The 24,150-nt window shown below is 40.6% G+C and overlaps 1 protein-coding gene across 1 annotated transcript in view; it reads left to right on the forward strand.

The window, feature by feature from the left end:
* Positions 1 to 2,299: 2,299 nt before the first annotated feature.
* Positions 2,300 to 24,150, forward strand: part of FBXL7 (F-box and leucine rich repeat protein 7) — a 173,556-nt gene continuing 151,705 nt past the window's right edge. The window contains exon 1 of the mRNA XM_068197018.1: positions 2,300 to 2,949. Coding sequence (XP_068053119.1) covers positions 2,913 to 2,949 — 37 coding nt within the window. The 5' untranslated portion in view covers positions 2,300 to 2,912. The remainder of the gene's footprint in view (positions 2,950 to 24,150) is intronic.

The following is a 24,150-nucleotide window of genomic DNA, read 5'->3' on the forward strand; positions in this document are numbered from 1 at the left end:
CGTTGGCAGCTTGTGGGCTCATATGTCAGCAGGTATTAACCTTGCCCCACAACCTTTTACAGAAGGCAGATTGCTCCCCCTGTCCCCTGCCCTGCCCCTGAACAGGTAACTATCAAAAGGAAAGAAGGGAATGCTAAAAGCAGACAGTTGTGTCAAGGCCTACCTGCTTTGGCACAGTACTAAGTTTGTTTCATATTTTAGTGCTTAGAAATTATCCTTTGATTACAGAAACCTCTATTTTTAGACTGATTCATATTTTGTTTCAAAGGACCAAGGCTGGTCACTTGATGAGCCTGACCCCAGAACACACTCTATTTTCTTAGACCTTCACTAATTTTTGAGAATTGAAAGGTGTGTGTGTAGCATTGTATTGTAGTGTTCAGTATTGAATCAGATCAAAACTTTTTTTACAAGGAGGAAGTTAATGATGGGTGTCTGGTGGGATTAGAGCCTCATAAACATTGCCTAATTACTTGTCAGTCATCTCTGCTGCTCATACCTATTTCATCTTCTGGTAATTAGTCCACCTCTTAATGAAAATGCACTTAAAAAAATAAACACACCCATCCCCAAAACTCCAGGTTTTAGACACCTTTCTGTAGTCCTGTCAGTGTTGATACTTTTGGCTCTGCCATTGCATATGCCATTTGTATAAGTTGACAAAAATATAATTAGCTCAGGATTATCTGTATATGCAGTAATTATCTTGTGGGTGTTGTGATATGTTTAGAAAGACAGGCTTTTTCATACATAACATCATAGTGTGGTGCAGGGAAAACTGCTCAACTCATGGTTTTAATCAAATCAGAATTAAAGTGGTTTTGTCTTTTTAACAGGGACATGTTGACCTAGCAATCAGTGAGTTCTATGCTGGGGCCAGTATGAGCAATACAACAATAAACACCAACCACAGATACTTGCAAAATGTTAGTAAAGTACTTTGAAACTAATCCTAAAAATTCCTAGTCTCGAACATGCATTGCTTTGGGCATGGCACTCCCCAGGCTGTGTGGGCTACAAGCTGATACTCCTCTTCTGGAAGTGTGGGCTACAAGCTGATACTCCTCTTCTGGAACTCCTCTGTTGCCCCACATGTCCTGCAGGTGCCCGTGTAACCACATGTCAGGTACAGTTACATGTACCTGTGTTGCTCCCTGTGCTGACAGACATGCCACGAGACCCCCTGCACACCTGGGCTGGGGATCCCTGCTTGTTACACCCCAACCTGCCACCAGACAGAGCCAGCACCATCAGGCCAAGGCAGAGGTGAGATACCAGGACTGCCTGCTCTAGTGTCTCTCTCCACCTATCACAAGCTTTCTTTCTCACTTCTTTTAAACCTGATTCTTTCCCAGAAAGCCTTTGGTAACACCCGATTACCACTTAATCTGGGTAACAGTTGTGTGGAGCAAACTTAATTGACATTCTTAGCTAGCCCACTGGGGGCAAGTACTCTCTTGGGACTGGCAGTTTTTGTATTAATCTGGTCACACGCAGTATATCCTCACTCCCATTTGACAGCATCTCTTGTTATCCAGCCCCTTTTGCCAGGCAGAGGTGGTGTTGGCTCTCAAGCAGTAGTGAAATCCTTGCTTCCCAATGCTGTTGTTTGGGTGGGCTGCACTCGGGAAAGGCACGCACCCCGTTAACGACGCCCACTATCCCAATCCCAGCGGTCTAAGAGTCTGTCTTTTGGGGTGAAAAAAGCAGAAACTGTTTTTTTTTTTTTTTTTTTTTTTAAAGACAGTTGAATTAAATAGAAGCATCTCATCCCAAGGGATGAGATATATCCCTACAGGATACCTGAAGAACAAATCTGAGGGATGTTCAACAGTTCGGTATTTTTTCTTTGATGAGGCAGCAAAGGCGGGCAGTGATTCACTGGAATTGAGTGACTATGGGAATACCATTTGCAAGGAGAAAACAGCTCGAACGCCGGAGCAGCCGGAGAGAACGAGAAGTTAAGTGTCCCTGCTGCGCGGCTTCCTCCTACACACGGAGACTTTCTGTCAGCCCCCGGTTGAGTTGCACGGGGTCGGGGGTGCCGCGAAGGTGCTGAACGCAGACACCCTATCCTCCCCGTGGGAAGGACACCCGGACAGGGCCGTCCTTGGCGGGTCTCTGAGAGCAGCCCCCGCAGCCATCCCCGCCGTGCCGCTCTGTTGGGACAGCGGGGGAAGCAGGGGGACAGTGGCCAGGGGAGCCCCCGTGCCGGGCGCTGTGTCTTTAAGGGCCGGGGCCGGCTCCGGGCTCCATCCTTCCTCCATCCCCATCCCCTCCCTTCCCCCGGCCCGGCGGCGCTGGGCGCCGGGAGGAGGCGCCTGCCGCTAACAAAAGTCTGCGGCCGAGGCTTCCTTTCCTCCCGCCCCGGGCAACAAGTGGCTGGCGGCGGCCTCCCGGGGGAGGAGGCGGCAGCGGCACGGCTGCGAGGAGAAGGAGGAAGGCGGAGCGGCGCTGAAGCATCGGAGGAACCGAGCGCCAGCCGCGGGGCGGTGGAGCCAGCGCCCGGAGGCCGTCCCGCCCGTCCTGCTTGTGGATTATAACTGGAGCCGCCTTCCTGGCCGGACACCCCGGCTGGAAACCGGGGCGGGGAGGGCGCACTGATACATCGCATTTTTGATTCTGTCGCATTTAAAGCTTTTTTTTTTTTTTTTGTGGGTTTTTTTTTTGTTTGTTTTGTTTTTTTTTTTTTTTTTTTTTTGTGAGCTGGGGAAGGGAGGGTGTCGGCCACCCGAGAAGAAGCGGAGGAAGTTGCAAGGCTGTTTTGGACATGTCGCCGTGAACACTTTTGGAGGCTCTACCCCCTGCACTGCCCCAGGGCTGCACTCCGTCAGCCGCGGCCGCTCGGTGCCCCGCGGCAGAGATGCTGAGCGGCGGCGTGGGAAAGCGGCGACGAGCATGAAGGCGGCAGGATGGGCGCGAACAATGGCAAGCAGTACGGCAGCGAGGGTGAGCTGGGGGGCAGCAAGAGGGGAGCTGGAGCAGCGGCGGGGGTCGTCCCGGCCGGGGAGGGGTGACCGGGCAGGGGGCGCCGCGGCGGGGTCCTCCTCTCCCCGGCCGGGACGACCCTCGCCCGGATCCGCGACGCAGTCTCCCGCTGCGTCCCTTAAAAAACACCCTTAACTTTTAATTCTGTTTTTTTTTTTTTTGTTTTGTTTTGTTTTTTTTTTTTTTTTTTTCCACTAAGTTTAAACTAAGGAGTTGAAGTGCTGTCTCAGCTCATGATGTCGAGGCAGCGGCGCGGCTTGCTGTTCGAATGCAGCTCGGGGGTTATGGCAGCGTTAACTTCGCTAAAAAGTTGTAGAGCGCTCTTTGTAATCCTTTTCTACTCGTCTTTATATCCCAGGATCCTTATATTATGCAGTATGCTATATGACTGCTTCCTGTCTGAACAGAAAGAAAAAAATTAACCCCGGCAAGGGTTGGGGGGAGAGTTAATGTTCTCCAGCTGTTATCCATAGATTGTACTCCTGCAATTTCGCTTCAGTGAAACTGTAGTGGGCTTGGTTTTAGATATACAGGACCTGATTCGTTCTTGTGGAAACATATTAGTCTCGCTGGAGCTGCATCAGGGATGAATTTCAGCTGCTTTGCTTCTGGTGTGAAGGACTACTGGAACAGTCAGCTGGTGTCAGGCAAACCAATGGCAAATACAGAAAGTTTGTCTTTCTGCCAGCTAGTTTTGAGCTTTCTTTAACTTTTAGCTGACTTCTATATGTACTGCCCTCCAAGTATTTAGGCAACTCTGTAGGATGTATGCCTTCCCTTGGTATATTGGGCGACTGTAGATGATCATCACCATCACCCCCTTTTTTGTTGTTGAGGGTTTGTAGGTGGAGTGAGGGAGGTGATCTTGTGGTCTGCTCCATTCTTTGGGAGTTGAGATGGCAACTGCCAAAGAATACACCTCTTGCATCCAAAATATGCATGAAGATTGTGTAAAGGAAGGGGGAAAGACGCTGCTTCTAGAGCAGATTCTGCAGTTCCTTTCATTTATTGCCAAATGAGCTCTGCTTTTTGAAGAGTTGATTAAGTCAGATGCTTTAAGCTAAAGATATTCTTCCTGTTGTGGGGTTTCAGTCAATTGATACCATCACTAGAAGAACTCCTCCATAAATGGGGTGAGCCTGGAAGTTGCAATCAAAGCCTCTTTGGATTCCTCCTGAAAGGGGAAATCTTAGTTTTCACCAGAGTTGAAAGGGTCATCGTTGATACTTCTGGCATGCTGCTGGGGGGTGTCTACTTCTATGACAGGAAGGTGTGGATGCATGCCTGAGCTTTCTTGTGAATTCAGAGGACTGATTGCTTCAATAAATGTGCAGTTTTTGGGGAGGAATGTGACTGACACAGAGTCTTTTGCTGCCCTCAGTGAAGGGGAGAGAAACTGTTCCAGAAGTACGTGATAGGCACTGTGAGGAAGAGGAGGATTAGTACTACCAGGGTGTTCTTAGTTTGCCTCTCTCCTCCTTTCAGAGTGGAGATTGGATCCCAGGAATGCAGACTACATGTGGCAAATTAATCTTTGCGGTGCAGACCATTACCTGTCTTGAGAATTAGGTAGAATAGTGGTTTAAAGTTAAAATAAATTAAAAAAATCCCCAAGCCCAATGACCAAAACTTCATCATCAATGTGCCTCATAGATCATGTTTCCTGGTAACTTCTATGCATCATCAGATACTGAGAAACTTGGAGAAGCTCTCATAGGAGTTTTGTTTCCTGAGTGATACAGAGGAGAACAAATCTAAACCTGATAAAGGGAGACTTCCCCCCCCGCCCCCTCCCCATAAACTACTAAGGCTTTTGGTGCCTTTGGCAAATGAACCACTTAATTGCTGTAAAAACTTGCTTTTTAGTAGGATGTGATTATGCTCCCAGGTGGAGGGGTAACACCATTTTCTGTGTACTTTAAAAGCAACCAGAATATCAATTTAGAAGTTTATGGAGTGGTGTCTGTGGTACACAGTTTTGAGCCTATTGGGCTTTGTAGGCTGGTGCTGCTCTATGGTATGTCACTTTAGAGGTAGAGAAAAGTTAGCTGAGCTTCTTGAAGGCTGTTTTGCCATTTGCTGCTTGCTGTTGTCTGCCTGAAATCCCACCTAAGATAACTGCAAATGATTTTTAAAATGTCTGTTGTGTTTTTTGTTTTTTTTTTCCCCACACAGCTTTCCTTCCTCTCTTCTGTGGAACTTCAGAGCTTCATTAATTTGCCCAAATTGTTTCTCATCTCAATGCTGAACAGATATATTAGGGCAAGGATAACTCTTGCTCAAGATACCACTTCTAAAATAGAGAGCTTTTATGACCAGGAAATTGGGTGTTACATAGATTGCTACATTGTTACACTACCAGTAATAAACTTTTTTTGAAATTCACATCTGTGCTGTGCATGCAACAATCTCAGGCAGCTAACTGTTTGTGACTGATCACATAAACTACACTGGACTGCCTTTATTTATTTGGTTGGCCAAGGCTTTATGGAATGTGATTTTATTGGAAGCTACAATTGTCTTGTTAAGATGCATGGGACAGTTATATGTTTGAGGAGTCTAAATCAGTATATAGAGTCTGGTGAATAGTTGACAGTGCCTTTTAATGTGTTTGTTTTTCATTAATTTAATTTTCTAAGGATAAAACTTGCTGTGAGTGAAGCTTAAATGTAAATAAAGTTGCTTACCTAAAAAATCATGTCATGATTTTTAGGATATGAACACAGCTCTCATTTAAGAAATTATGACAAATTAATATAGAAACAAAACTTTGTTTACAGGAATTTACCTCTTTGTAAATGTAAAATATTAAATACAAGTTCACTTTCCTAGTTTTCATTTGAACTTCTACAATAATTGTTAAAGGCGGATTTTTCCTGAAAATCTGTTTAACTGAAAAATATGTGGAGCGTGAGATTTCAGGCTTGTTGTAGAATGCAGTAGGTTCAGACTGAAATGTTAAAGCTTGAGATGAGTCTTTCTGAACGTGTTCCAGCAATTGTGTTTGAACAGTGCTATGGATGCTAAGAGAACACTGGAGCAAGAAATCCACTTTATCATGGAGCAGAACTTGTAGGGCTTTTGCCTACACAGATAAACTGATGGAAATCATCAGTTACCTTAGCAAGAGTCTTACTGCCGTCTTTCACTTTCTTGCCATGATGATAAATCATTCTACTTTCTCTCACTTATTTAGCTCATTGCTTGGTTTTTAAATAAGAGGAGGCCTTGTGTCTGATAGTGGAGAGAGCAGCCTTTTGTCAAAAGTCAGGTGTTCTGTTTAAGGACCTGTCTTAAAATGTAATGCTGTTGCAGCTGACCAAACAAGACACTAATCATCACAGGTGAGGGACTGAATTGAAGGATGTTGCCCTTTAACTATTGCCAAATTGATCAGACACCTTAGCAGTGTTTCTGTAATGCTTTTGCCCAGAAAAACCTTCTGTGCTGGGCATGAGGCTGGGTGAGTGCTGATGGTAGTGCCAGCTGATGGCATGGGACCTTTGGGAAAAAGTTAACTGGATGCTGTCCCTCTTACCACCTGAGGCAGTTTCTCATCCTCAGGAGAAGGACTTTAAAACTGCAGGCTTCTGTAGTACAAGGAAATTGACTTTGTGATATGAGTTGTAGGAATAATCTGTGTTTTTACATATGAAAGGAAGCTGTGGCATTGAGGTGAAATTGCTGCTTTGCAAAATAACTTTTCAACATGTCTTCTTCACAAGTGACTTCTTCATTAAACTGAGACCTGAGAACCAGTCAAATTTGAAAGGAGCTAAATAATGGCACAAAATTTTGACAATACTGCTATTCAGACCAGATGAACGAATGTCTTTTAATAAGTCAACTGTCCAGAAACCTGCAATTGTGGATAAAACTTTCTTTGGGCATCTCCTACACTTTATCCATCCAGAAGCTGTTCTAGAGAGGATTGGTGACAATGAGCTCCACTTGATCAGTTAAAATGTATCATTAAAGACTTGATGTAACACAGGAACCTGTTACTGTAGAGAACAGAGGATGGCAGGGGAGAAATAGACGAAACTGTGGGAGAAATAGGTGAAACAGCACCTTAGACAAGGAAATCAACATCCTTTCTGAACCATAAGCTTTGTTGACAAACTTTTTCTTTTTGAATCTGAATACTTAATTTGGGAAGATTTTAATGTAAACTCTTTAGGAATAACTTTCACTCTGTTCTTACTTTGAAAATGTTCCTTCTTCAAACTTTTATTTGTAGCATTTTCTATTTGCAAACCGCTTGGAGGGAGAATTCCTGTGTTGATCTCAGTGTTCTGCTAAAGTAAGCACCAGCACAGAAACCTGCCTTTGTCATGAGATACAGTTGCTACAAAGCACAGGCAACATGGTTCCACAAAGGTGGCATTAGTTATGATGTGTGACCTGGTATACAGTAGCTAAACTTCCTAGGAATTGCCAGCAAGTAGCACTGTGGAGAAATGGGTCAGTCTGTGTTCATTTTGGAGCAGGTTACCCTCTCAAATCTGTCCCTTCAGCTGGGAAGCATGGTCGAGGTCTGCATTATGGAGCCAGGCTCTCAGACTTGTCCTCTTTCTTGAAGGTGCTGTTGGACGCTAACTCATTGTGAATGCTGCCTTTCATTTCAAACTAGGTCACTGCTAATTCAGTGATGGCAGGTGTTCTGACACACCTGAGGTTGTGCATGGAAATCTTTTTCATCCAAAAGTTCTGGCATTCACGACCTATAGATTTTTTCATATGTTAGGATTTGTTTCTTCACAAAGTGTTGCTTGATTTATTTCATATGCAGTGCTTATGTCAGCTGGGAAAAACAGTATAACATAATAGTATTGCACTCTTTTGCTTAAAGAGTTGAATCATAATCATTTACCAATTATATATATTGGTTGTTAGACTCTGTGAAGCCTTGTGGGAAATTGTAATGAGTGGAAGGGAGTGGGAAAGGCAATAAATTAGTTTTTACTACATTATTTAATTACAAAATTGTGGCACCCCCTTGAGGTATCTTTCCTGTGTACTGCATCTTCAGAAACAAGGGCAGTTTTTCTTTCTGGTATTTATTATTTTCTACCCTGTGAGGTTCCCAGAGTCAAGTGGAGAGTCTCATCAAGTTGGGTGCTAAAAGGCTCCTAGGCTGTGCATTTTTTTCCTCAGCTTGTTTTGATGTCTAAGGTGCATTTACACATTACTATTTGACCTGCTAAACATGAACTTCAGTATATCACACTTACCACTGTCTTACTTTACTGTTCTGGTGGGGTTTTTTTTTTGTTTGTTTTTTAACCTTAACATCCATGCTACTACTGTAAACATTAGGGTGCTGCTTAATAATGCTTTTGATGTTGCACTTATTTATGTGATTGTATTCTGCTTTTTGGTACTTGTCCAGTGTTGGTTCTTGCATTTTACCTGTGGCTGAATTTCACTCAGCTACCTTCAGAGAGATGAGACTTACCTCTTAACATCAAAGTTGAGACTGGAAGTATAGCAGTATTCTAAATGTCAGTCCTTCAAGCAGTGTTTTTTTTTTTTTTTTTTTTTTTTTTTTTTTTTTTTTTTTTTTTTTTTTTTTTTTAAGGGAATTTGAAGTTTGACAGCAGCCAACTGCTCTTAACCAAAAGTAATCTTCAAAAATGCTGCTTATGATGTTCGTTTTTTATGTAACTCTCAACTGAGCAATGCAAAATGATTGTGTGTATGTGTGTTTACTCAGTTTGTCTCCAAAAAGTAAATTTGCTCTAAGCTCAGTGCTTATGTTGCATGTTGTTGTCTAGATCGCGTGGCAGGGGCAGGAGGAGGGTCGGACACAGCACTTAAGTGAGCTGCTGTGCTGCTGTCAGTTTCTCATAAAACAGAATTTTCTTTTCTAAAAAAGTGACCAGCCTGTGTCTAATTCAAATGTGTGTTTATACACAGGCACACAACTACAGATTTGTGGGAGATTTAGGCTTTTAAAAGTTGCTAATTTTATCAATAGCTTTTTAGAAAGTAACTTAGTGACTAACATTTTATTTCATAAAATGTTATTCTTTCATAAAATGCTTCTGGGACAAGGGAGGGTCTCTTTTTTATTTATTTATTTTTAATAGATATTAGCTAACTAACTGTACTCTAGGGAGTTATCTTTGACTTGGTAGCTTTGCATGGTGCAAGATTAACTGGGTACTCTTCTGTTTAACTAAAAAAAAAATGTTAACTGGGTGCTAGTCAGAGGTCTGACTAAACTTAGAAGCTGGGGATGTATGACATGGAAAGCTTCTAGGAGACCTGTCTCAGCTAAGGTAGTAGGAGTCCAGGACTTGCACATCCTCATCCTTCTTTTGCCCACTCCCCAAAGGCATGGAAGGAGACAAGACTGCTTTGGTAACTTTTCTAAACTGAATTTGAACATCCTTCTACCAAACTGGACTTCATAAAATCCATACTGAAGTGGATACTATATCACTCCTTGTGATGGGGAAAAAATAAAAATCAATATGTACTTAGAATTGGGTGAGCAGTTTTAAGTCTAAACTGCTAACCCCAAAAATCTCCTCAGCAAATTTAGTTTTTTGGCAGTTTCAATCCTTTGGCCACTTCTGGATTCCTTACTTCTGTGAACAATTCCTAACTAGGAATTGGTTTGCTCCTTTGTGTGTCTTGTTTGTGTTAGGAAAGTGATTGGCAGAAGGCAGTGGATGACATTTGAAGGCTGAAATGCACAAGTGGTTTATTTCTGCTCTTTGTTTTATTGTTAGCTATGCCCTATTTTTTAATACAGGACATGTGCTTTGCTAAATTAGGACAACTATTTCATTAAGGAGTTGAGACCTTCAAAAGCTGAAAAACAGGTGGTGGGCTCCCAGTAAAATCTATTCCTTCTTGATGAGAAGAAGAAATATGCAACACTTTCCATGTGTATAGATGTGCAGGTTGTGATGAGATAGACAAGGTGCAGAACTTTATTCTTAAAGTACCATTTAGGTTGAGAACTCATAGTGTTGTAGCTGACCTTGGCGGGGGAAAGCTGTTAGTTCTGTCTCATCATACCTCTCATTTTAGTTCCAAATCTACTTGTGTGCCTTCTAGCACCAACATGACATTGAGGACAGGTTTATGTGAGACCTCCTTAAAGGAGTTGAAGAATAAAAGAGGTGCTACCATCTTGATATGCTTGAGTTGGCTGTGTCTGAGCAGGTATTTAAGGAAAAGGTTCCAACTCTGTGCCAGTATCCAAACTCAAAAAAAGTAATTTTTTGGCAAAATAGGTCTCTTCACCCTATATGCTTTTCTGATCTCTGCCTTAAGTAAATGAGGGGAAAAAATGTATCCTGGGGATCTTTTACCCTTGGAGTACAGTGAGCAACAGGAAGCTCTTTTTCGTGCCCATGTTTTGGATCAGGAAATTCCTGTCTGCAATACATAAATTTGTCAAATCAAGATCCGAAATCACATGGCATTTTTCTTTCTCAGCAATTTGTGTACAAATGTGTATAATAGCTGCAGTAATGCTACATTGAAGACTTTTCAAGCAGCATTATCTTGGAGGAAGGTGTTTTAATACTCTTTTCAATGAATCTATTTTAAAAATTATCTCCTTCAGTGTCCTTCTTTGCTCCTGTAAAAAGAAAACCAAATGAAATTCGCAGATGCTATTATAAAAGGAGCAATTATGATGTTGGTTTTTTGTTTGGTTGTTTTTTTAAAGAAAGAGAACTCCAAAAACACTGGCGCAACACCAATTATGGTTAACTGGAAAGAACCTCTTTTGATCAAGAGTCACACAACCTTGTTTCACAGTAAAATAGAATTTGTATCAAGTCTAGTTGTCACATGACAAGCGTAGTCTTGTCAGTTCATGGGGAGTCCAGACTTTTATTGCTTGTATGACTGCATGCATAGTGGAGAAGCATGCCATCTATTTAAGGCTCAATACTATTTTGTTGCCAGATTGCACAAAATCCTCTTTCTGTGTAAGTGGCTGCACAGAGAAGAGAAACTTGGAAATTTTTCTTAAATTGTGTAATAATTACTTGCAGTGAGTATTTTGTTTAAATTCTATCCTTAAGCGATAATGCTGTTGTGGAAACAGATGAAGACAAGTGCACTTATTTGAGAGTTTCTTATGGTTCTCATGGCTCTTGTATTATTTTGTCTCTGGTGAAATGACGGCAGTACTTGATCTTGTTCATCACTGGAGGTAAAGACAAAAGGCAACAGTTGGTCACCAACAGCTGTACTCAACAGATGTTTTTGGGGTTTTTCTGTAGTACCTATTAAAATGTATTTCTATTCCAGTTTTTCATTTGCCTTTTCTTTGACACTTTATAAGGAAGCTGCTAGTGGCATCAGCATGGAATCATGAGTGGCTTGGATTGAATGGAACCTTTTAAATGTCATTCTAGCTCAATCCCCTGCAATGAGCTTCAGGTTGCTCACAGGACCTTCCAGCCCAACCATTTATGTTCCCAGGGATGGGGTATCCACCATCTTGCTGTACAACCTGTTCCAGTGTTTCAGCACTGTCACTGTAAAATAATTTTTCCTCATATCTAGTCTAAATCTTTTGGTTTAAAACCAATACCCCTTGTGCTATCACAACAGGCCTACTATAAAGTCTGTACCCATCTTATAAGCTCTCTTTAAGTATTGAAATGTTGCAGTAAGGGCTGACAGGAATCTTCTCCAGGCTGAACAGCCCCATCTTTCTCAGCCTGTCCTAATAGAATATGTGCTCCAGCACCCTGATAATTTTTGTGGTCCTCCTCTGGACTTGTTCCTACATGTCCACGTCTTTCCTGTGCTATGGTCTCAAAAACTGGATGCACTACTCCAAATGTGGTCATGCATAACTTTTTTTTTAAAATAAGGTTGTGGGAACAATAAACTATTGCTTAATTATGTGGTAAAAACTGTTACACTATTACAACTTGAGCTTTTAGAATTTTTGAAACTTCAGGATATGCTAAAAGAGGTATAAGAAAGGCCTTGTAGCAGGAGGATTTCAATTCCAGTTAGCCGTGCTAGCATCAAATTGAAGCTAACTGTATGCTCTTCTATGTCAAGAATATCTTGTAGCTGACCTTCCTCCTCGGGTTCATGTGTGACTGTCCTCTTTTGTAGCCAACAAGCCTGAAGGTCCTAATCTATTTTTAGCATGGTTTGAGAACATGGGTGCTCTTACTCCAGAGCCTCTAGCTGTGGAATTTTTATTGTTTTAGTGTACTAGACTGCTAGTGGAATTCTGTACAGACAGTAAAATTACATTACAACATTTTCCAATCAACTCGTGGACATATTTTAATGTCTATAGAGCCTGAAATACACAAATCCAAAGACTGGAAGTGATACTTCTGGAGATCTCTAATCCAACCTCCAGCTCAAAATGAAGCCAAGTAGAGCAGGTTGCACAGAATATTGTGCCATCAGATTTCTTAGCACTTTTAAAGATGAAGATATTACAATGCCCCGAGCAGTCTGTTCCAGTGCTCCTGCAGGTTTTAAAAGAAGAAAAAAATGCTTTAATGTTTAAATGGAAATGCTCATATATTAATTTGTGACTATTGCCTCTTGTCTGTTCATTGTGTCTCACTGAAAAGATTCTGTTTTTACTCCACTCTCTCTCTTCTCCAGGTATTTATACACAATGATAGGATTTTGTCTGAGTTCCTTCATCTCCAGAGTAAAGTGTTCTAGCTCTCTAACTATCTTTCTGCCTGGCCTATCTTTCTGCAGGTTAGTCAGTTTTCAGTTTTGTTTCACTGTCCACTTAGCTAGACTGTGCTTCATCCATATGAAGGTTCTATGGAAAACAAAAGTTGGGAAGCCTTGCTGAAGTCAGGATAAACCACTCGTGTACTCCCCTAGTGCCACTTGTTTCCTTATTGATATCTGTCAGGTTGGGAAAGCATTACTTCCACTTACAAATCCCTGATAATGACTTCCCATCACCTTCTAGGCTTGGTAATATTTTTCAGGAAGCTCTGTCACTTGTCCTGGATTGAGGTGAGGCTGACCAGCGTGTGGCTCCCTAGATTGTCCTCCAAGCTGTTCTAGAGACAGGGCCGTGTTTTGCTTTTGTCCTGTTGTCAGGATCCTCTCCTGATCACCACGACCTTCCTGCAGTAAGTGAGTGACATTGGCCAGATCACACAGCCATTTCCAGTGCACTCCATTAGGTCTCATGGATTTGCATCTGTCCAGTTTGGTTAAATGTTCCCTAGCTTGATCTTCCTGTACTTCTACTGGTTACTTATGTTTAGAAAAGCTACTACTGGGCTTTCAGAAGCAATAGACTTCAGCTGCAGCAAGTTCTGGCAAATGTAAGTGCTGTATTACAGTAGTTGAGTATCTCTAAACAGTACTCTGTAAACTTGTGTCTACAGCTGGTTTGGAGTTTTTCAGCTATAATTTACTTTTACCTTATATTATTAATGCTAAAAGTCTTCATTTCTACTGGATAAAGAAGCTCACACTTTCTCAATGACTACACTTTCTCTTGGCAGAGAACAGATGAAATAAGAAGAATACTCCCAAGAGTTGTGGTGGTAGAATCTGGCTCTGTGTTTTTTTGTTACTGTTTCTGGCAGCTTCAGTAATCTGTGCTTTTCATAAAAGCTTCTTCCATTGAGTTTTGCTTGCTTCAGGAGGAACAGCTAGCCCAGGATAACATTTTTTTGCTCTCCTAGACAATGAAGATTGTTACTTTAATTACTGAAGTTGTAGTAATAATAATAATAATAATAATAAATCAATCACTTCTGCTATGTTCAAATTGATTTAGCCATGATTGGTAGAAATACTTGTCAGGAATCCTTATTTTACTGGTGTAAAGGTTTGCTTCTTTCCATGTATTCTAGGATTGAATCAAAGATGAGTTAAACCCCCCATTTAAGTTGTAGAAGGTTAATATTGGAGTTTAGAAAAAAATGCCTTACTTTTCATATGTGAAATGATGAAATATGGATGTCTTAAATTTCCTTCTGAAAGCAGTCACTACCAGACAATGTGTGTAATTTTAATCCTCTGAAGTGCTAGTAGATGCTTCTCAGTTAAGAGTCTTCTATTTAAAACTGAAGTTATGTACAATACAATGGGTTTTGGGTATTGCTATGTCTCATGCTACTTGGCAGTTGAATTTGCATTTTGATTTTAGTACCAAAAAGCTACTTCTAAGGTGATTCACCTGTCAATGTTATCTATTCCTTGAACATTTGTTCTGTGTGGGAGAGGGGGTAACTTTCTAGAAAGACAGAAGGTTCTGTGGTATCAGAACTATAGCCAGAGTGCATGAATCAAAATGTTCCAATGTGAGATTTTAGGGGTGATTTTTTTAAAACTGTTTTTCTTTCTGCCTGTATGTATAGACTAGACAGCATAGTCCAGTCTAAAGTTTTCTTTGGCACTCAGGCAGGAGCAGAATATTTTGCTTATGTCTTCATTTCTCTTGGGAAATTATTGCTCTTTACTCCCCTGTGGGTGTACCTTTTGTTACCCTGCATGGTTGTCTTTATGGAAAAACACAAATGCTTGTGGTGAGTATTTATTTCTCTTGCCAGGAACTAGTGGAACAAAGGTGAATGTGAAACTTCCTCTCCCTCAAACAATTACTAATTTTTCCGCTTTAACTCTGGTTTTAAAATGCTCCATGTGAGAGCCTTTCTTGTATCTAAGAAATAATCCAGCTGTGAATTGGCTTACAGTTTATCAAGAGGTTGCACAGAAACTGTGAATAAGGGGAAGGACTAGTTTCTGTTTGGTTGTCCAGGAATTTATTGATTCAAATATTGTTTTGATTTAGGGCTTTGATAATGGTGTAATTTTCTTCTCGTCATGGAAGTACATACTATGGCAAGTTGTATTTGTCTCTGCAGGAGCTGAACTGTGATGACTGCCCAGCATCTTTATAATGGTACATGTTTCCATAGTGTGTGTCAGGTAATGAAGTGGAATTGAACATCCTTATTGCTTACCTATTTTTCTGAGCACAGGATTTGGCAGCAGAAGTGGGACACAGTGAATGTTGCAGATCTGTTCCTTTCTGGGTTTCCTGCTTTCATTTTGCCAGGCCTCATTTTCAAAGGAAAACAAATTCTTGCCCTTCTGTGAATAAGATCTCCTGCTACCCTTTGCCTTGCCATGTCTGTCACTGAAGTGTAGGATTTCTTCATTAAGTCCCTACTTGAGCAAAAACATTCCTAGAAAGTGAAGTTTAGCTTCCCCAGGATTAGAGTCTAAACCAGAACAAGTCTAGTCAGACACAGGAGCCTTTCACGCAGCAGTTGGCTGTCAGTGATTGTGTGATTTGTGCCTTTTTAGCATCAATTATTCCTACCCATGTTTTCCTCAGTTTTCTTCTTGAGGTTTTTGGCACTTGACTGAAAGGATTGTGCTAGGTAGGACACAGAGCCTGGGCTTTTTGTTAATTGAGTCATACTGATAACAGCCTAGTTGCTAGCCAGCCATGGTTTTGAGAAAGTATAAGACAAATTGTGAAGGATTCTGTTGATTCAGGATGCATTTTCAAGGCAAGGTCAGGTCTTTAACTATGCATATAGGGGAAGAAGGATCATCACACAATCTTGCTTTTTAACCCTGTAGATGCCAGCCAATGGGTGTGATGTGTGAACAAAATCCCTGTAAAATCAGTAGAACTTGTGTAAAACTTTTTGTAGACTTGACCACAGGTGGTTTCAGGAAAAAAAAAACCTCCTAATATAAACTCAATTAAATTCTAGAGTCTTGATTCTTACAGCTGAAAATACAAAGAGGTAGAGTGGAAAGGTGTGTGTTTTTTCCTGGGCCATACAAGAGATGTTCATCAGGTACACAGTAGAAACTTGGCTTAAATTTTTAAAAAATGAATGAATCCTGTAGGGATAATAAGCAAATCTGTGTCACTAGTGAGTCATCTGGACTAGATGTTCCTAGTGGTGTGTTTTTGGATTATAGAGAATGGTGGAGGAATAGTGAATCACATGAAGTGTTCCCTGCTATTCTCTTCTAAAGCAATATCAAAATTGAGTTTGCTTCAGTTTTGAGAAAAGAACCTCATCTTGTGGTGTACCTGAGCCTCTTTCCTTTGGAACAAGAGCTCCTGCTTTTTAAAAAGGGATTTTAAATAAGGACTTAGTATTTTTTAAGTCCTTCTTCATGATGAAGCAATGAAAAGTTAAAAAAAAAAAAAAACTTAATATGTTAATTCTTGCATGTTGGCTTTGCATTTGTCTGCCAGAGAGCTGAAGTCCTGTGTTAGTAATACCCAGACTGCACACAAGTGATAATACAGCTTTGCAGAAATAAAAAATGTATGATGAGAATAAAAATACCTGAACAAAAAAATTCTTCAGGGAACTGGCCTAATTTTAATTTAGGTTCATATACTGGAAATGTTGTATATTCATAACACTACATAGTGTTGTTAATACTTCGACCTTTTTCTTTCCCTGTGTAGTGTATCTTAAAAAAAAAAAAAAAAAAGGTATCTACAAGTTTCTTTGAGCCTCTAGTTCTTCTTAGTTAATGGAATTTCTAAAATTTTAAGCTCTAGAATTCCAATAAGAATCCTTAAAGAGTTTTTCAATCTAGTTCTAGTGAAATGGCTTTGAAGAGTTAAGGCTAAGAATATGATTTTCAGTGTTGTGTAACCAGCATTAATTTTTGTGATCTAAAAAGGACAGTTTATTTCTGTAATATTTCATTTGAGGAATTGAACTGTATTTTTGTTACTTTTTAAATTTTAAATGCAATATTCAGATAAGGACACTGTACTTTAGAAAAAGATGCAAAAAACCAAGCACAAGTAATGCAAGAATGAAATGTGTTAAGGAGATTGGAAACCAGACCACTGTACTTTCCTTGAGACTGTCTAGCCACATTAGTTATACAGAGACCTCATTAAATCCTGGCTATCTTCTGAAATGCATCAGCTGAGCCTTGATAATTCTGGTTGCCAGCAGAAATCAACTAATTGCATATTTTATAAACAATTTACCATAACACTAATGCTTGGTGTCAACATATATTAATGTAGAGCGTTGACCTGACCCACTGAAATGTGACAACCCTATCCTTCAGGAGGGCTATGCCCTCTGGAAAGCTGGTGAAATAAAATTCTTTTATTGATGTAATGTGTTCTTAGTTTGCTGAGTACCCACTGCAATAAGCTGGGTATTCCCCCAGGATTTTTTGGTGGAATGTTCTGTGGTGGAGGAGACAGGGATGCTGCATCTGAGCAGTGGCAGAGTAACTCCTCTAAAGTGGAGCTGTGCAATCACAGCTTTGATGAACTTTAACAGATTTGTTGCTGCTGTCTATTCAATAAAGGGATGACTTGGATCTTTGTGTGCAATAGGTAAAAAGAAGTACAGTAGCTTAATATTATCTTTCCTGTTTGGCAATAGTCCAAGGCATCTTGAGGGCCTGGCATATCAGGTTATCCTTCAGTGCTTGCTGAGGACATTGGAAAGAGTATCACTGTTGTTTCTTTTTCCTTGAAGATTGACTCTTTACACTAGACATAAGAAAACTTCTCTGAAGAGATTGCATCTGTTGTGAAAAGTAAATGGACAACTCTCCCTGTCTTATGTTTTGTCATTGCTTTGCCACTTACACAATGATTTATTCTGAAGGGTAATAGATTTATGATTTGGTAACACTGTATGGATAGATAACACAATTTAGATAAGTGGCAAAAAGGTTTTCAAAAGAGAGAGAGTTTTAAAGAGAGAAGAGAGTTTGCTACTTCAATTACTTCCTGTGCTATTTTGCTGTGTAAACTACTATGTAAGCTCTGTGGCCATGTTGGAAGCAATTAAGAATAGTTAAGAAAGATGCTACCATTGTTCCAGGTAGGGCTTTGAATGTTAAAATGAAGTTAAAAACAGAATCCATCCAGAAGCTGCTGAAGGAATTTGTGTGTAATTTTGGATCAAATCTGGTATTGCTCCTTCAGGAGCTGCCTCTCAAATTGTTTCTTTGCAGCTGAAGGCAAACTCCAGTCTAAGATTAGTCTGGATTCACCTTAACGTGTTCTGAGAGATGAGCATCAGTTGTCTCTGAGTCTCTGATTCTCTGATCCTTACAGTCAGTAAATCCAGTTGCCTGCTGCCCTCTTGTAAAATCTGACAACAGCTCCTTATAGTTCAGTATCTCTATGCAAAGCCAGTAAAGCCTTGGGTGTGCCATGTGCAGATGGTTGGTTGGTGGCAGCAGCTGCTTGACTCTGTGCAGCTCAGGTAGTACTTTTTTCTGCATTGGTGTCATTCAGACTGGCCAGAAGTTTTTAGCATCCTGAAGAATTTTCCATTGCTTAGGAATGGAAATGCATTAGGAGGTCCATCCTGCACCTCCTAATCACTTTTGAGTAAATTATGAAGTGGCTAAGAGGTTATTCTTTGCTTAATGGCACAGCTGTCTCTTGAGTACTTCTCTTCTGCTGTGTGGTTTTGAGAAGTGTGGGAGGATGGGCACTGCAAGTGCTTGTGTTGTTTTGAAAATGCTTCTTGGGATCCAGACAAAAAATAATGTCTGGAATATTTCTGTTTATTGTCTGTGAGAGGCACAGGAAATAGGAAAAGCCAACTAAATTATAGCAGCCAGCAAACTCCTCTGAAGCAAAGGAAAATTTAGGAGTGACAGAACTGGGCCTTGCTGCCCACTGGGTCTGTCTTGCACGTTCCTCATAAATCTAGTGACAGAACTGGATCAAGTCTCCTTCGTTCTAGATCAACAGAGGGGAAATGAAGTTCAAGTTTCAGTGCTAGTTTATCAACTAGAAAAGGGAGAAACTTTTACTTCTCTCACCCCAAATCTCCATAATCTGTAGTTCTCAAGAAGCTACCAGAGCTGCAGGAAAGCTTGTAGGCAGAATCTTCTCTCACTTTCACTTAGAATAAATGGTCATTATTTTCTTTTGCTAGTTAGAGTTGCAGATGAAAGCGGAGGATGCTAAGGACAGATATTCTAAGTGAGGAAATTGCTGTAAAATACTGGACAATCATGTACTATCCCAACTAATTGGGAATCTAAAATCTTGGCAAAAGTTCTCCTACGTTGCTGTAAAGATAAGTAATCTACCAAGTTTGCAAGTCCTCTCACCTCAAGGCAAAGATGTTTGCATTTTCAGCCTTCTGTTTTCTTGCAGCCTAAACTATCCAATTTTTAGGTTAAACAGATCTGTGAAAAAAATTAAATCTGGGCATTTGACCACAGTAAACATATGAGAATTGCTATTTCTTTGAATGTTTAATAACAATAAGATTAATTGTTCCAAAGTACTTTGTGCCTCATTCATAGCAAACTATTACCTTTATCTTAAAATATTGTTTGCACACATGTAATGTAAAAATGCTATTTAGACTTGAACATCTTTATTTTTGATTGATGTTAAGCTTAAATGGTAATTGATTCCTTGGGATTCATTGCTATGTTTTCTGCTAACCCAAGATGTGTCCTTGGCCTGTGAGAATGTGCTGCTGTGGGGCTGCTTGCCTTCCTCTGTACCATGGCATCTGAGGGTTTGTCTTTCAGAGCAGTACTTTTTTGTGTGGGTTACAATTGGAAAGGGACTCTTCATGTTGTGCTCTCGTATTTATGTCATGGAGTTAAATCCTAATGGTGTGCTTTTATCCTAAGAAATGTTGTGCATTGTTTGTGTAGGTGATGATCATCTCTCCAGCCTGACAACCCAAGGTTTGCACAGCATTTGTGTGTCCCCCATGATTTAAATTGAAATCTCTGTGGTAGCTATCAGCAGTGGCAGAAGGAGGAATCAGAAGAAAAGGGCTGTATGGGCAAGATTGCTTTCTCTAAAGACACTCCTGGGAGTACCTTTGCATAGAGCCTAAAATACATGAAGTGGCTGAAATGAGACCCCTGTAGCATGGTCTCCTGTCCTTTTTGGTGACCCTTCATAACTTATGAACGAAGAATAGTTTAATGGATTCATGTGAAGAGTTAATAGACAGAACCTGTAAGCTAGAATTGTACATTCTAGGAGTCTGGTATCTGAAGCAAGAATGAGAGATAAGTGGGTGCTCTTTTCTTGTTAGGTCTTCATTGCTGCTTATTTGAAATACTACAATTCTCTTGACTACACTTGTCAGTAGAAGTGAAAAGCTGCAGTCATATTTTGTGTTTAGAAATGAAATCCTGCAAATTGTGATCATTCATCACTATAGTTTGGCTAAAAACATTTGTTTCTGACACCTTGTGGTTGAGCCTTGGAGCGGCAGCAATATGAGAAGTTTCATTAAGAGAGATTGAATCTATTTTTTTTCCTTGCTGTTTAGTCACAGAATGGCCTGGGTTGGAAGGACCATAAAGATCACCTAGTTCCAACCCCACTGCCATGGGTAGGGACAACTTTTGCTCACCAGATTGCTCACAGCTCCATCTAACCTGTCCTTGAACACTTCCAGGGATGGGGTATCCACAGCTTCTCTGGGCAGCCTCACCACCCACACAAGAAAGAATTCCTTACTAATATCTAACCTAAACTTATTCTCAGTCTGAAACCATTCACCCTTGTCCTGTTACTACATGTCTTTGTAAAAATCCCTCTCCATCTTTCTTGGGAGCTCCCTTCAGTCACTGAAAGGCCACACCTAGGTCACCCCAAAGCCTTCTCATTCCCAATATCAACAAACCCTGTTCTCCTAGCCTTTTGATTTGATGGGTGGACTGTTAGAAAGATAGAGCTGCTTTTCTAGCCCTGTTCCAGTAGAGCAGCCTTGCTGAGTGACAGTGTATTAACCGACTTGTGTGATCTACTCCTCTCATAATGACAAAATTAATTGAAGCTCTGTGAATTTGCAGTGAACTATGAAGAACCATTCTAGGCTTTTGGAAATTGAGTTTTTTCACATGTATAGTACATCTCTTAACTATTGGATTTACGGAGCATAAGAAATAAAGCTGTGCTTTTTCCAAGCTTTTTATTTTTCCTGCATAAGCATTTTTATTGTTCATCTGTTTTTAATAGCTCTCAATAAGGGATGGGTTTTATATTTACAGTAAAAGCTTTGAAGCATATAATTGTTTGAGTTTGTCTTACCCTGAAATATCTTTTTCTGAAATACTTTGCTTGTATCACCCTGTACTGTAGCTCCAAGCCCTGACTTGGGCTTGGTGGGTCCAATTGGGGCATCTCTCACTGAGAATGACAGTGAGTCTAAGCATCTGTTTGCATGTAGAAAGTATCCTTTTTCTTCTGTAAGTTTCTTTATTTCAGAACAATAAGACTACCTTTTAAACTGTGGGTGAACCTAGAGGAAAAGCCAATCTACCTGCCAGGTATAGCTGTAAGCCTCAATAGTTTTAGTTTGGTTTATACAGAGGAAAGGGCATTTTCAAATTTAGTCTGTAATAGTTCCCTCAGATCAGGTAAGGTACCACTGGACAATCCTTCTGTTGCTGGTATAATTGTCTAAACTGATCCTCATCCACGTAGAAGCTTTGCATAGGAAGAAATTCCATTGCTAATGGACATTGCTTCTTCAGCAAATTTCTAAAGTTGGTCTGGTCTGTGAATTTCAAATAACTTGTGCAGAATTCCTTTATGGACTTGAAGCCATTCCAGGGGTTTAAAAAAAGAATAGAATTGTGGTGTCTGTTTCCTCCTTCGTAAGGATAGAAGACAGGCAAATGGACACATTTACTGTCTGTGATTATTGGCAGAATCCTGCAGAAAGCAGATTTTGTAGCTTGACAACAGCTGTGACTCAAAGCTGCCTAACTTGCTTGTCTCTGTTTGTAATTATCTAATCCTGCTTAGGCTTTCTTTTCCTGAATACTGGTTTTTGTATGGTGAGCATTTCCTGCAGTAGAAGACTAATACAGACTGAGGGCCTTTCCCATCACAAGGTAGGATGCTCCAAGTCTAAAAAAATCTCAGGTGTTAATGGCTTGATTTCTTCTGACTTGTTCTTTAGGTCATATTTCTCTTTAGGCCTATATGAGGACTGTTGCTGTTTTCTCATCTATGCTCTTAAAGAAGAATGCTAGGTACTCTAAATATTTTAGTTACTTTACTAAAAGCTGAATACTGACAGCATCTGCTACTCTTTCTCAAGAAGAATTCTTGTCATCAGCCTGTTTGTTCGTGTTTGTGTCTCCTGGCATAAACAGCTGGATATCAGATACCCGCATGCAATATGGCTCTGCTTCCCATGTCAGGGAATCTGCTGGATGCTCTGGATTAAATGGAGCAACTTGCACTTGGAAACACTGACTGTTCATCTCAAATTGGCAAAAAACTCTAAAAGTTGATTCAAATGGGGGGAAACTTGTTCAGGGTAAGCAGAGAGGAAACTTAGGCCTGAGAATCTTATAATCTACATGCAATTAATTTTAGGTATACTATTGATTTTGTAATTCTGGAAATACAGAAGCAATCCAACTACTTTTTAATTAAATACCATGTCTTTATTAAGAGCTAAAGTACTTGCATGGTTTACCAGTCACTGATTGATTCATACAGAAAATAAAGTTTTAATAAAAGCTGTTATGAGAATTGCCAGGGTTAGTTCCAAAAAGTAATAGTAAGATGTGGTTCTTGCTTCGTATATAAATACAAAATTGTTAAGAAGCAATTAGAGGAGTGACTGAGGTCACTTGTTTTGTTCAGCCTGGAAGAGGTTAGGCGGAGATCTCGTTGCAGTTACAGCTTCCTCATAAGGCGAAGAGGAGCAGCAGGCACTGATCTCTTTGCTATGGTGACCAGTGACAGGATCCAAGGGACTGGCCTGAAGTTGCGTCCGGGGAGGTTAAGGTTGGATATTAGGAAAAGATTCTTCACCCAGAGGGTGGTTGGGCACTGGAGAAGCTCCCCAGGGAAGTGGTCACAGCACCAGCCTGACAGAGTTCAAGAAGCATTTGAGCAATAGTCAAGCACATGGTGTGATTCATGGGGAGTCTTGTGCAGGAGACAGACTGATGATCCTTATGGATCCCTTTCAAACCAGGATATTCTGTGATTCTGTAGAAAATGGAAAATGATAGCCTAAAGTAGATGTAGCGGTGTGGCTAGGTCTTCAGAACATTTTTCAAGTATGCATTCAGACTTTCTGCCATGAGAAAAACAAGGTAAATATTCTGCTAGTTTTAAAAGCAAAACATAATTTTTTTTGTTTTGTTTTCTGCTTAGTTATGGCTTCTGTTAGAGGGCCCTTGCTTGGAAGCTTGCTTTTGTTATGAGTTTTCTGTTTCTGTTGATATTCTTGTCCAGGTCATCTATAGCAGGCTCAGGATCCAAAAGCTTAAGCAGTCTTTCTAGGCGTTTTAAGAATTCTGCTATTCAAGTTGACAGCAGTCTGTGTGAAGTCCTGATAGTAATTTGTTGTCATTCCTAGGGATTTGCTTATTCAGTTGTGCAACTGACCAACACATCAAATGTGATCTAGTTATCATGGTTGCTTTTTTTTTTTTTTTAATACGGTTTTTACTCAAGGTGGCCAGGAAGGCCAATGGCACTCTGGCCTGTATCATCAATAGAGTGGCCAGCAGGACAGGGCAAGGACATTCAGTGATCGTCCTCTCCCTGGAACTAGTGAGGGCACACCTTGAATCCTGTGTCAAGCTTTGGGTGCTGGAGAGGGTCCAGAGAAGGGAAACAGCTGGTGAAAGGAGCACAAGTCTCATGAGGGGCAGCTGAGGGAGCTGGGGTTGTTTAGTCTCAAGAAAAGCAGGCTCAGGGGGGACCTTGCCACTTTCTACAGCTGCCTGAAAGGAGGGTGGAGTAAGGTGGGTGTTGGTCTCTTCTCCCAGGTAACAATTGATAGGATGAGAGCAAATAACCTCAAGTTGTGCCAGGGGAGGTTTAAATTGGATATTGGGCAAAATTTCTTCACAGAAAGAATTGTCAAGCCCTGGAATAGGCTGCCCAGGGAAGTAGTTGAGTCTCCATCCATGGAGGTATTTAAAAGACGTGTAGATGTTGCACTTGGGGATATGGTTTAGTACTAGGCTTGGCAGTGTGAGATTCATGGTTGGAGCTGATGATCTTAAAGGTCTTTTCCAATTTTGAAATGATTGTATCTTTTTTTGTGGTGATATGGATAACTACATGGACCTCCAGTATTTACAAATAAAATGAAGAGCTGCATCTTAGGAGTATGTTTTTCTAAAGGCAGTCAGAACAGTTACAGAGAATACTTAGGATTAATTGTAACACTTTTCATT

This window comes from Anomalospiza imberbis, chromosome 1, assembly GCF_031753505.1.
Source record: "Anomalospiza imberbis isolate Cuckoo-Finch-1a 21T00152 chromosome 1, ASM3175350v1, whole genome shotgun sequence".
In the NCBI taxonomy this organism is placed as follows: Eukaryota; Metazoa; Chordata; class Aves; order Passeriformes; family Viduidae; genus Anomalospiza; species Anomalospiza imberbis.